Below are 13,070 nucleotides of genomic sequence, written 5' to 3'. Positions count from 1 at the left end.
TGACTCCATTACAGCTCCCACGCCACCCCCAGCAAGCCTGGACCAAGGTAGTAACCCTCCACAGTGCATGCCCAAAGGAGGCCTAGCGTTCTGCTTTGCAATTATGCCCATGGTAGTCGTGGGCATGGAAGGGTCCAAGAGCAATACACTACACCTTTTTCTCACAAGCCCTGAGCTCTGGCCTTGCAACAAGCTGTGTGCCTCCTTGCCTCTGCCAGCAACTACTCTACCACAGCCCACCCCACCCTGCTCCCAGAGGCCTTCAAGGGCAATGCTTAGGGTAGATGACGGGCCTCCCTCTGCTATGATCACCGCCCTGAGACTGGAATAACCAAGACTCCATCCCAGCCCCAGCCCTGCCCAGATGTCAAATCAGCCTTCCTGAGGTTTCCAGTCCATGGCCAGCCACTCTGATTTGGTCAGGGAAGGCAAGAGCAAAGGGCCACACTGAGTCCAGGGGAGGGGGAGGTCGGTGCACCCTCAGAGAAGGGCCTGCCCACTAGAGCCACTGGGAGGCCAGGTCAATAAAGGCTACCTTCCTGCCTCTGTCCTTGGCATTGGCTTTCAAAGGATTTTTCATCTGCTGTCCTTGGTTTCAAGTCTCAGCAATACACTTGTAATCTGTCCCCTTGGGAAATTCACTGGACCTTTCCGACCTCAGTTTCCCAAGTGGGGAGATTTAAGTGATGCTGGTTCTTTGGGAAGTGGTTCAGATCCCCACCCCAACCCCCAACCTGAGGGCTCCTGTCCTGCTAATGACCTCCAGCCCCACCTTTGTGCCCAGACTGAAGACACAAGACTGGCAGCTGTGCAGAATTCAGGAAGACCCAGGGTGGAAATCCTCTGGAATCCTACACACCCTCCCAGCCACATGTGACCCCAGGGAAGGTGAGGCTACAGGTGAGGGTGGGGAAGATAGGTGCTGCCATGATTGGGCAGCCGGGAGCAGCTGAGCGGAGGCTGGGAGGAAAGTCAGGGTCCCAAGGCGTGCGAGGCCGTGCCTGCTGGTACCCGCCAGGGGGCGCTCTGCACCAAGTCGAACTCCAGGCGGGCTTCCTCCAGCGGGTCTGCCGCAGCCGCTCCTGGCAGAGGTTAGCCTGGCAGGGCAAGGCTTCCTCAGGCGGGGCAGCCGCAGGCTCTTAGCAGGCCAAGGACAGCCATAAGCACATCGTCCCCAGAGGCACCGAGGAGCCAGGGAGCCTGCATCTGACGGATGATGTTGGGCCGGGGCAGCTTCCTCCTGGTCCTGCCCGCCTCCCCTGCCCACTCGTCACATGGGGGACCGGGGGCAGGGCCAAGGCCCCCGCCACAGGGTTAGCAGAGGGGGCAGGGAGCCCGAGCGCTCCCTCCAGGCTGTGTCCGAGGAAGGATCCCAGGCCGGCCTCTGGGCGGCGGAGACGGCGGTGTCCTCCCCGGGTCCCAGGTGAGCTAGACTCCCCATCGGGCAGCACCCAGGCAGCTTTCCTGGACGTCCGCCTTCTCTGGGCGGATGCCCCCGGGTGGTGGGCGCTCATTGGCACAGCCCCCACATGGGGATGAAGGAGGGGCCATAGGGTGAACACATGCGGGGGGGGGGGGCAGTGCAGGACAACGTGGCCACTTGGCCATACTAGAGGGATGGGGTGGCCGTGAGCCCCAAGTACCGTGGGTCTAAATGTTCCCCCTCGTTAAACTGTGATGGGGTGACCCACAAGTCCACTGTAATATTACCTCGGTATGCTGTCAGGTGACCGTGTCTGCTCCACAGCTGAGCCTGCTGAGTGCTGCTTGTCCTTATTAATAATGCCTGTGGGTCGTGGGATGATGCCTGGTGCCCAGTGTGCCCGGTGCAGGGCACGCTGCCTGAGTGCCTGACGGCCTGGGGCTCCCAGCACTCTCTCCCACAGGGAGCCCGTTGGCTGTGTGGCTGGCGCCAGTCGAGCTGCTCATGGCTGAGTCATCCCTGGGTTCCCCATGACTGCCTTGCTGGGTGCTGCTGGGTGCTGCTGGGTGCTGCTGGGTGCTGGGAGCGGTGCCCCAACTCTGCCGAGCTTACCTGGGCTGTGGCTTGCCCTTGAATGCTGCTGCCAAGAAAGATGGGTGAGGATACAGGGATGGCTGGTCTGGATGCTTGGAGAGCAGTTCTCCTGTCTTCTCTGCCTCTGAGATTGCTTCCCCTCTCCCTGGGGCTGAAAAGCAAGGCCCGCCATGTCTGCCCTTCCACCCCTGTTTTCCCCCAAACAGAAGCCCATGCACCTGAGCCTTGTCATCCTCACCGCAGGCTGAGGGCTGAGGTCACGCTTCTAACCAGAGCCCTCCTGGTACAGTCACATACCCGACACCCCTACACACATGTTCTCCCCCCATGATGTAAATGGGGACCCTTCAGGGGCAGAGACCAGCCCAGGGCACATGGCACAGCCAGGACAGAGGCCCAGCATACTGGTTTCCTGGGAGGCCTCTTGGCTCTGTGCTAGCAGAGCTGAGATGGGTTATACATCTGGCCAGGAGAAAGGTAGGGGCTGAGAAAAAAAATAAGAGCGATCATGTCCAAGGGGAAGAATTAACATTTTACACACACACACACACACACACACACACACACATTCCTGAGGTCAGTTTCATCTATCTTATCCTTACATTAGTCTGCAGTGGGCAGTGTATTTGGAGCTGGCTCCCCACATTGGTCACAGGGCTCTGGCACCTATTCCAGTATCTACCTCTTTCCTATACCAGCCCAGTCCACTCAGCTCCTCGGATGATACCAGGTTGGTTTAGCCAACACATACATCTCTCCCCAACCATCAGGACTGCTTCAAGGCTGGATTTGGTGGTCCAATCAAAGCCACCAGGCAAGAGATATTTGGGGAGATAGGGAAAGGAAGCTTCCCAGCACTTGTGAGAGAAACAACAAAAGATATAGTCTCTTCCTATTAGACATGAAGGAGAAAATATTAGCTCCTGAAGCTGGCATCCAGCATTTTTTAAAATAATTAAGAAACCTTGGTGTGGATGACACAGACACACAGGAAGAAAACAAGGGAACTTGGGGGTGGGAGGGAACTAGACTTGGTTGACATTATCAACTGCTGGATTGAGCCATGCCTGAAGTCCATATTATGAGTACTTTCCCACTAAAGGAGCCAGTAAATCCCTCATTGTGTTTTAAGCCAATTTTAATTGTCTTTTTTGTTTCTAGCAACTGAAAGTTTCTTACCTGATTATCTTCTTTTAACCAAAGATAAAATGGATACTCAGAAGGTATAAACACCAGATTGCCAGATAAAATACAGAGCGACAATGAATACCTTTATAGTAGATACTATGTAGCAGGCAATATTTGGAAAACACTTACACTAAAAACGTAACTGGGCATTCTGTAGTTTTGTTTGCTAAGTTGGGTAGCCTTATTTCAGTAACATGTCCAGATTCACACCACTAGAAAAAGAAAAACCTGGAGACAGACCCTGAGTTTTTAATTCTAAAGCCCCTATTACACCAGGTCATAGGAAGGGCTTCTTTCTGTCACTCTTCATTCCCCTCGGCCACTCTCCTAGTCCTGTGTGCTTGGAGAATACAGAGAGATGTCACTCTGGGTCCCTAAGGGTCTCTGAGTCTGTCTCAGCTCTAGATTTCTCTGCTTGCCACTCTGCTCCTCCATCTCCTGGGCTGGGGTCCACCCCAGCCTCTAGTCTGGGGCTCTGCTGTGACTTCTTTCACTGTTAGCTGTCCCACATCATCCCCTGGAGGCACCACTGTGGCGATTCCTCTGCTCTGGTCCCATGCTCCCCTTAGAGAGGCCAGCAGCTGTAACTGTCCACAGATGGCCCAGGCTGGCGCACGATGACACTGCCCCACTGCAGCCTAGGACAGTGCTATCCAGCCCAGCAGCCCACAGCCCTGCTGCCACCTCCTATGGCTATGACAGCCTGAGTCCCTGCATGCCCGCAGCTTGTGGGGGAAAGGGATCTGCCCACACTGAGTGCTGGCCATGCTTGTCTTATCTGTGTGGTGGGGATTGGCTCTGTGATCACAATCACACTACCCAAGCAATACGGCAGAGACAGGAGAGCAGAGGAGACGAGAAGGGGAGTAGGAAGAACATTCTGGGAGCTGTCATCCCAGAGTTTGCTCCTGGCATCTGTAAACTCCATCTGTATTTTAATGGACAGCATCACCCCCTGGGAACTGCCTTTCCCCAAGATTGCCAAGACCACGATGTCAATGACATTGATAGCTGCCTGAAACTCACTTGGCTGTTTCCTAATTGGGATTTTCTTTTTGATTTCCCACACCTGGAAATGATGCGTGGATGGTGCTGACTTTTCCAGCAATGGAACAAAAAGCTACACTGTTAGCAGCCAGAGTACAAGGCTGAGGGTCTGCCACTGGTGCTGTGGGGACTTCTTCTCTCCGTGCAGGTATGGGGACCATGTCCTTGGTCTCCCCATGGGCAGGACTGTGGCACACACCAGATGGGAGTTACAGACAGCATCCTGGCAATCTCTGCATGCTTGCCAGTCATTGTCTGTAGCCACTTTCTAGGCTGTGTGGGAAACACAGCTCCTTCTGAATCCAGGTCAGCTGATGGAAAGGATCAAACAGAGTGTCTGATGTGTGAAGGGCTTTGCTGTTTCACTGCTTTCCTCATCTTGTTGATCCTCTGCTCACCGGGAGGGGCAGTTGTCATTATTGTTCCCATTTTACAGATGAGGAACTGATACCCATTGGTCCCATGACTTGCCCAAAGCCATTCCAAGATCCCTGGGCACACTTGTATTTAAGGGACTCATTCCTCACAGCAAAGCTTCTTGTTTGAAATCCAAGAAAACACCAGATAAAGGGCATTCTAAATATATTTCTTTTCTATAGATGCTGATCTCCTGTTACTGGAAAACAGGAATTAGCTTGTCTGCTTGAGGATGTGGTTGGTTCTTTATAAAAAGGATACACAAGAAATTTGCACATAGTCTGCCAGCTTCATTATGCTGCCGACAGCTTCCAACAAAAGAAGAACATTTGCAGCCAGATATTTCGGTAAGAATTTTATTTTATTCTATGTGGAATATGATTACCTTTGTTCTTGTCTTCTGGCTTGAGAGATGGGGTCATTTGAGTCTGGGAGACAGGGTCACTCGAGGAGCTGTCTTGGTCCTGTGGGCTGGAAGCATCAAGGGGCATCATCTGTGGTCAAGGCCTGGGCATGGGCTGATAGTGCCCACAGCCCTCACCCTTGAACTTGGGAGATGTTCTGTGTCTGCCTGAAACACAGAGCCTTCAGCATGACCATGATCGTTGGAGGGATTTGAGTCCAGTGACTCAGGGCTCTGATTACCTTCAGAGTCTGGAAGGATCACCGTGTCCAGAGACTGGGGTTGGGGGGGGGGGGTGAGAGGCAGGTCCTGCATGGGGAGGGGGGTACATCCTGCTTGGAAGCGACTCAGCCAGGCAGTTGGTTCCGTAGCCCCCAGTAAAGTGCCTGCAGGGAACTGAGGCACAGAGGAAGCCCCCCGTGGGTTGGGTCATGTGCAGGGGCTGTGGGGGTGGTCGTGCAGCTGCTTGTTGGGGGGATCACACAGATGCCGGCTGGGTGGTTGCAATGTGGTGTTTCATGTTCTTTGTATCTGGACACTTTCCGAGGATGATTGAAATCCCAGATACCAGAGGAAGAAACGCAGACAGTGGTCTTTAACCTTGCTCTATGTTAGAATCCCAAAGGAGCTTTTAAAAATCCCCAGGTCTTTTTAAATACTTGGAGATTGGTCTGGAGTGAGTTCCAGACATCAGCATATTTTTTGGTTCCCAGGTGAACCTCCTGTGCGACCATGACCCAGAACCCCCCGACCGAGGCTGGGGAGGCCTCAGACAGCACGCAGCAGCCCTTGCTGGGGTCTGAGTGGGTGTGTGCAGGGACGAGCCCTCGAGCTCTATGTTCACACAGCCAAGTCACCTGGATCTGTGGACTGGACACGGGCTAGGGGACACTACTCATAGTGTCCCTTTCTACAGTGGGGGTGGGGAGCAGCTGAAATCAGCTTTTAATTCTGTTCAATTCTAATGCCTTAGGGGTCTGTAGAATCTCCAGATTATTTCCCCTCAGTTAGGTTTATGGCACCAACTGATTTGAAAGGAAAAGTCACTCTCTTTTGTGGATGCTTCTGGCCACCAGATTTTCACAGTAGAGCAGATACCCACTCTCCTACCCACCCCAACCCAGCTTCAGAGTGCAGATGCTAATTCTTTAAGGGAAAGACAAATGAGAAAGTGCACGGGATACCTGAATTTAAAGAAGGTTGAGTTAAATTTTCAAGGGCGGTGAAATTAACATAACCCCATTAACCGTTTTAAAGCAACTGGTTAATTGAGCGGTGATTTGTACTTCCATGGTGTGCAACCACAATCCCTTTGCAGTCCCAAAGCATGTTCACCACCCTGAAAGAAAACCACTGAGCAGTGGTTTCCCACCTCCCCCAGCCCTGGCACCCACTGATCTGCCTTCTTTCTCTAGGACTCACCTACTCTGGATATTTCATATAAATGCAGGTACATAGCAGGTGTCCTTCCGTGTCTGGCATCTTTGGCATAGAATGATGTGTTTGGGATTGATCACATGGTAGCATGCATCAGCACTTCATTCCTTTAGACTTAATTAATTTTAAAAAGCATTATCTGACCACAAACAGCTTGGCAGCTTTATAAAGAGGGACTAGCCATGCTGTTCTATAGAAGGCTTCGGAAAATAGGAAAGTCGGCCAACATAAGGGAAGCAGTTTCTCCTCCTCATCCTTGGTCTCTCTGGGTCAGCCATTCTGTCTCTCTTCCTTTCTCAATTTCTCTCTTTTTGTCTCTCTGTCTCTCTCCCTCTGGCTCTTTCTCTTCTCTCTGTCTCTCACCATAGATTCTGGAGGAGAGCAATTGGGAACTTGTGCTTGCTTTTGTCAGATATTTCCAGGGAATTGGGGCAAATGGGAGATTTCTGGGGGTTAAAATGTTGTGCCGTACCTCATTTCTTCACTCTGCCCAGAGTTTTGTCGAGTCGAGGAACTGCCCAATAGCAGGAAGCCGGAGGCCAGCCAGCACTCTGGTCTTTCATTTGGGGAGACCTGGCTAAAACTCTCACCCAGCCATAAGCCCCAACACTTGTCAGATTTTCCTGTGGCACAGTCCTCCCCCGATTCGGACCAGCTACAGCCTCTGTGCTCACCAGCTTCCCACACTGCTGCCCCCTGGCCTGTGCAGTTCTCTGCCAAGGACTGGAGGCTTCTCCCAGTTAGCTGACCCTCCTGGGTCCTTCCCACCATGAGTAGCTGCTGCAGGTCTGAATCCTGGTGGGCAGAAAGAGGGTAACCTCTGTGCATACTGGGCCAGAGAATCCAAAAGAAAGAGAAGGCAGCTCTGAATTCAGTCATCCATTCAGGATCCCAGCACCTTGGCCCACAAGCTAACCTCCAGGAGCAAGGCCAGAGGGCAGCTTGGACTGAACCTCCTCCATCATAGCCCACCCCGGTGCCCTCCCAACTCTGGCTTTGCTCACTTGATCTTTCTCCAGAACAGCTTTTCCCTCCCTGCTGTGGTTGCAGGGACGTGAGGAAACCACATGGACCCAGGTGGGGAGGCAAGAGTGCAGGAGAATGGGAGACTCAGAGACAGGAGAACTGAAATCCTAGGAAAGGAAGGGGTGGGTGGTCCAGGAGAGGTAGGTTGATGCCATGTTGAAAAACTTGGACTCTTTTTCATGGGCAGTAGGGAGCTATTGAAAGTTGTAAACATAGGACTGATTGGATCAGATTTATAGGACACCTGAAACTTTATTATATGTCAACTACACTTCCAATTTAAAAAAAGGAGATAGATCAAATCTGTGGTTACTGGAAGTGGGGCAGGGTGAGGGAGAATTGGAGGAAAGTGGTCAAAATGTACAAATGTCCCCTTATAAACAAGTCCCGTAGAGGAGTGGAGTGTGTGACACAGTGTATTATACTGCTGTATGATATATTTAGAAGTTAAGAGAGGAGATCCTAAGAGTTATCATCACAAGGAAGAAAAGCATTTTTTTATTTTTCTCTTTTTTTTTATACCTATTGAGATGACAGATATTAACTAAATTGATTATCGTTACCATTTCACAATAGATGTAATTCAAGTTATATGCTGTATACCTTCAACTTACAGAGTGCTGGGTGTGAACTGTATCCTAATAAAGCTGGGGGGGGGGTGGGAAGAGCTGTTTATAGGAAGAATGCTGTGGCTTCAGGGTGTGAAGTCAGCTCTCACCTAAATTCTTTTTACAAAGACCTTCTTACTGGTCTTCCTGATTCTGCCTCTGGCCTATCCATCTCCTTCCAATATTGCAGCTGGAACAAGGCTCTTAAAGCCTAAACCCTTTGAGAAGTGGCACTTGCTTAGCCCATCCCAGTGGATTCCCATGTCAGTCCTCCAGCTGACTCACCATCACCTGCCACATCATCTCCTGTGTTCCCCGCTTGCCAAGTGCCCGCAACACTGGCTTCCTTGCTCCTCCTCGGATGAGCTGGGTCTTTGCACATCCTCTGCCCTCTCTTCAGAGTGCCCTGCCCCCCAGACATCCTCACGGCTCACAAACTGACCTCCCCAGGACTTTGACCATCTTCTTTTGAGGTTCTCCCTGAGCACCTGTCTGTGTTCCAGTAGCACAGGTCATGCAGTAACTGAGTCAAAAGTCACCTGTCCGTCATAGTGACTTAAATACCCAGGCTGATGAAATAATCATGTCATGTGGTGCCGGCAGCCAGGCCAGGGGGTCAAAGGAGAGATTGAGCTCCAGAAAGGTCTCAGATGAACAGAAAATCCTCAGTCTGGAAGTCCCACATGTCACACTCATTGCCAACTCATTGTCCACCTACCCTTAAGGAGTCCAGGGGATTGGAAGTATTTGGCAAACACCGTGAAAGACCGCACTATTCACAGCCCACTCTGACATTCCTACCCTTCTTCCCTGCCTTATTTTTCTTCACTTTGTTTACTGTCATCTCATATATGTATGTATGAGTTTATTTATTTTTTAAAGATTTATTTATTTATTTATTTTAGAGAGAGAAAGAGAGTGCAGGGGGAGGGGCAGAGGGAGAAGGAGAGAGAAACTTAAGCAGACTCTATGCTGAGGGGAGAGCCTGACCTGGGGCTTGTTCTCACCACCCCAAGATCACGACCTGAGCTGAAACCAAGTGTTAGATGCTTAACCGACTGTGCTATCCAGGAGCCCCTCATATGTGTATGTATTTAACAGCTTTATTGAGATGTAGGTTACGTATGATAAAATTCACCCATTCAAAGTGTACAATTCCATGATTTTTAGTATATCTGTAGAATTGTACAACCATCACCCTAATCCAATTTTAAGACATTTCTCTCACCCCAAAAAAGTTCCCTGGTACACATGTGCAATTAATCCATACTCCCACTCCAGCCCAAGGAAACCATTCATCTGCCTTTTGTCTGTATAAACCTGTCTTTTCTAGATGTTTTATGGAAATGGAATCATATATTATGTAGTCTTTTACATCAGGATTTCTTCACTTAGCATAGTTTTGGAGGCTCATTCACGGTCTTATGTGTATCCATGGTTTCCTTTTTCAGTTGTATGGATGTACACTTTGTTTCCCCCCTCACCTGTTGGTTTATTGTTTCACGGCCTAGCATATGACCTATCCTGAAGAATGTTCCATAGGTGCGTGAAAATAATGTATATTCTGGACCCGTTATAAGGAGTGTCCTATATATAGCGGTTGGACCAGATTTGTTGATCATGTTGCTCGGGCCTTCTATGTCATTGCTGATTGTCTGTCTAGTTGTTTTAACAATTGTTGGTATGGATAGGAAATCTCCGATTCTTATTATTCAATTGTCTACTGTCCATTTCTGCCTCATGTATTTTGAGGCTCTCTCTCTCTCTCTCTCTCTCTCTCTCGTGTGTGTGTGTGTGTGTGTGTGTGTGTGTCTTTGTAATCATTACCACTGCCTCCTGGCCTTGAGTGGGCAACCAATCCATCCCTGCCCCATGTCTCGTTGCCCCTCATTCCTCACACTGACTCACGGTGAGGAGGACAGGCAGGTATGTTTGCTCTAGCTGTCTTAACAAGTGCCACCGGCTGAGTAGCTTAAATGACAGAAATTTATTTTCTCCTCATTCTGTAGGCTACAAGTCTGAGATCAAGGTATCAGCAAGATTGGTTTCTTCAGAGCTCTACCTACCCCCCACCGCCTTAGCTTGCAGATGGCATCTTCTCCCTGTGTCTTCCTCTGTGTGCGTCTGGGTCCCAATTTCTTCTTCTAACCAGTTATGTTGGACTAGGACCTAATCACTTCATTTTAACTTAATTACCTCTTTAAAGACCCTAACTCCGAATACGTCACATTGTGAGGTGCTGGGCATTAGGACTTTAGTATATGAATTTTAGGGGCAGATACAGCCCATAAAAATGGGAAGGAGCCCTCTTGTTTTCCTGGGCTCCCTGCTGGCTGCCATGAGCCATCCATGCCCCAGGAACAAGGAGCCTGGAGAGAGGCTGGGCAGAGCCCCTAGTGAACGTCTAGACAGAAGCCCTGCCAGACACAGTGCCCACTGGGGAGCCAAGAGGAAGCCCACACTTACCCACCCCCAGTGACTGAACCAAGTGTGGCCTGAGTCAGAGGATTTCCTTAGGGAGCCATTTTTTTACGATGATTTCTGTTCCTGTGCATCTGGGAGAAGTGATTTGACTCTGAGAATGATTGCAAAATAGTAAACCACAGAGAGGGCTCACAGCCCTTACGCACCTCGCAGCTTCCCCTCCCCTGCAGTCTCATGTAATGCTACCCCAGCTTCATGAGGACAGAGCAGCTCCCTCTGTCAGCCAGATGAGGAAGCTAAGACTAGGGAAGTACTTTGACTTCTGAGGGCACACAGCCAATGAGTGGCAGACAGGACTCAACCCAGATCTGAGCTGACCCATCTCTAGTGTTCATTCATTGCTACACCTCTGCCTTTAGGGACATCGACCGCGCCTTTAGCCATGGCCATCAAATCCCCCACCTGAATTTGGAACATGCCCCTCGTAGTAGGACTGGGTGAGTGGTTCTGCTGCTGATACCATTATCCCAATTCTGAAAAAATCAGGCTGGTCTTTAGAGAAAGCCAGGTCTGGATGTAGCTCCTAGGTCCACCACTTACTCTGTGAGCTTATTCAAGTTATATAATCTCTCCATTTGGGCTCCTCACTAAAAAGGGGAGATCCTGAGAGGTTATATCACAGAACCTATTTAAGGATTACGCATCTAATAAAAAACAGAGAGTTCAAGGAAGGGCACAGGTTAATTCCTGAATGAATAAGAATTCCTGTCCGGGTAAACCATTGGGTTCTACTATTAATCTCTGGCTCTGAGCTGTTGCCTTTGGCATTTTTTTTTTTTTTAAAGAAAGTGGAATGATCAGTTTGTGCCTGATGGAGACTCTGTGTAGGGTTATAAGGACCATCTACTTAGAACCAGGCATCCTGTCTTGTTTCTTCAGTGTTCGGGGAGTGCTAATCCAATACCAGTCAACTGAGGGTCCCAGAGAAAGTCGGACTGTCATAGAGATGAAAGCTACTGAGGCCACCAAAGGTGGCCATGCCTGGGAAGTTCACTCAAGGATTCTCTAACACAGAATTGATAGTTCATTTAGTCACTCAGCACACGGGGGCAGTGCCAAGCACTTGTTCCATGCACTGGGGATGCAGAAGGTAACAAAACTGATAAAAACACCCACTTCTTGGAGCTTATTCATCACCTGTTACAATCTAATGGAGGGGTCTATAGGAAACCATTCTTTAAGGTCCTCCGTGTAGATCTTGGGCCTCTGGGAGGTGAAGCAGGATCTTCCAGCGACAGGAAGGTGGGAGGCACAGTAGGAGTTGTTTGAAAAAGAATAGTCATTCTGTAGCAGCTATAAAATCTGACATGGAAAAAGCTGGGAAATTGTCATTTCTACCCATACAACAGGGGAAAATGTAAATGAACTTAAAACCAGTGACTCTTCTTAGACTCATCAGAAAATTGAGGTTCCAGGGCAAACCACCACCTCAAATCTGGAGCCATAGGGGAATTCAGAAAATAATAGCCCAGGTGAGTTTACCTGAAGCAGAAGCCACTGGAATCATGATCTGGTACGAACACTGAAATGCTAAATTTGACTACCTGCTGGAGGCGGGCTGTGGATTAGCTTGACAGTGAGAAACTCTGGGGGCCCCAGAATCAGCCAGTGGGAGGGGCACACTTTCATGGGTTTTTCCTCCAGGAACTTCACCAGATTCTCAAGATGAAGAGTCAAGATGTGTATGCCAGATAGAGGGAAAGGAAGAGCAACCACTGGAAAAGATGACCAAAATGTTCTCCACAGCAAAGGCCCATCCTCCAAGTAGAGTCCCTTACCAGAGCCAAAGTGACCTGGTGGGAGGGTAGTTGGCCAGCTCCAGGTCAGCTAGACTTCCTCTCACCTCAGGGGGTGGAGGAAAAGAAGGGGGTGGCCTATTTAGTACTTCTGCGGGTCATAGCCCAAGGACTCAGGCCCACAAAAAGCCTGAGTATTAACTACAAGATTATAACAGGCTTTCCCTCCCCGCACCTCACCAATGCATCAACTGGGTTCGAGTGTCACAGCGCATCACAGCTGAAGAAGCTGCCGACAGAGGCTCTATTTAGGAAGGAGTTCTTAGGGAAACCCAAAGACCATAGAGAAAGGAAAAAACAAAAACAAAAGCAAAAACAAAAACAAGGAAGCCTGGAAGCCTCTGGCACCTACAGTTACCATCAACGTTAATCACAGCATGGAGCCCAGCCAGATTAACATAAAACCTCTGACGCGAAGAGCTACACACTTCAATTTCTGTTACCCAGTACGTTATGGATGGCTGCCAACCAACAATTACAAAACATGTTAACCAGCAAGACAAAAAACACAGCCTGAAGAGGAAAACTGAGCCCATGGAGGGAGCCTGGAAGTCACCACTACTTCCTAAGAACAGGTTCGAGCTGAACAGATTGAAAAATCAACCATCCTTCTGGGAGCCATAACAGAAGGGAGGACACGGGGCAAA

General features: G+C 49.8%; 1 protein-coding gene across 7 annotated transcripts in view; it reads left to right on the top strand.

Moving 5' to 3' along the window:
• The first annotated feature begins 1,260 nt into the window (after positions 1-1,260).
• The window catches only part of ARHGAP22 (Rho GTPase activating protein 22), a 166,033-nt gene continuing 154,223 nt past the window's right edge, over positions 1,261-13,070 (top strand). For 2 of the 7 annotated variants that reach the window (XR_014307418.1, XR_014307419.1), the window contains exon 1: positions 4,773-5,016. Coding sequence is in view for 5 of the 7 variants with exons in the window: in XM_082718785.1 (XP_082574911.1) it covers positions 4,965-5,016 (52 nt within the window). In the remaining 2 variants the exon portion in view is untranslated. Of the gene's footprint in view, positions 1,424-4,751; positions 5,017-13,070 lie in introns of those variants that run through there. The other 5 variants (XM_082718785.1, XM_082718779.1, XM_082718780.1 and 2 more) reach the window with 5 other exon arrangements.

This window comes from Mustela nivalis (assembly GCF_964662115.1).
Source record: "Mustela nivalis genome assembly, chromosome: 2".
NCBI lineage: Eukaryota > Metazoa > Chordata > Mammalia > Carnivora > Mustelidae > Mustela > Mustela nivalis.
Note: the sequence above shows the minus strand (reverse complement) of the source record. Positions and strands in the feature narration are given on the sequence as shown.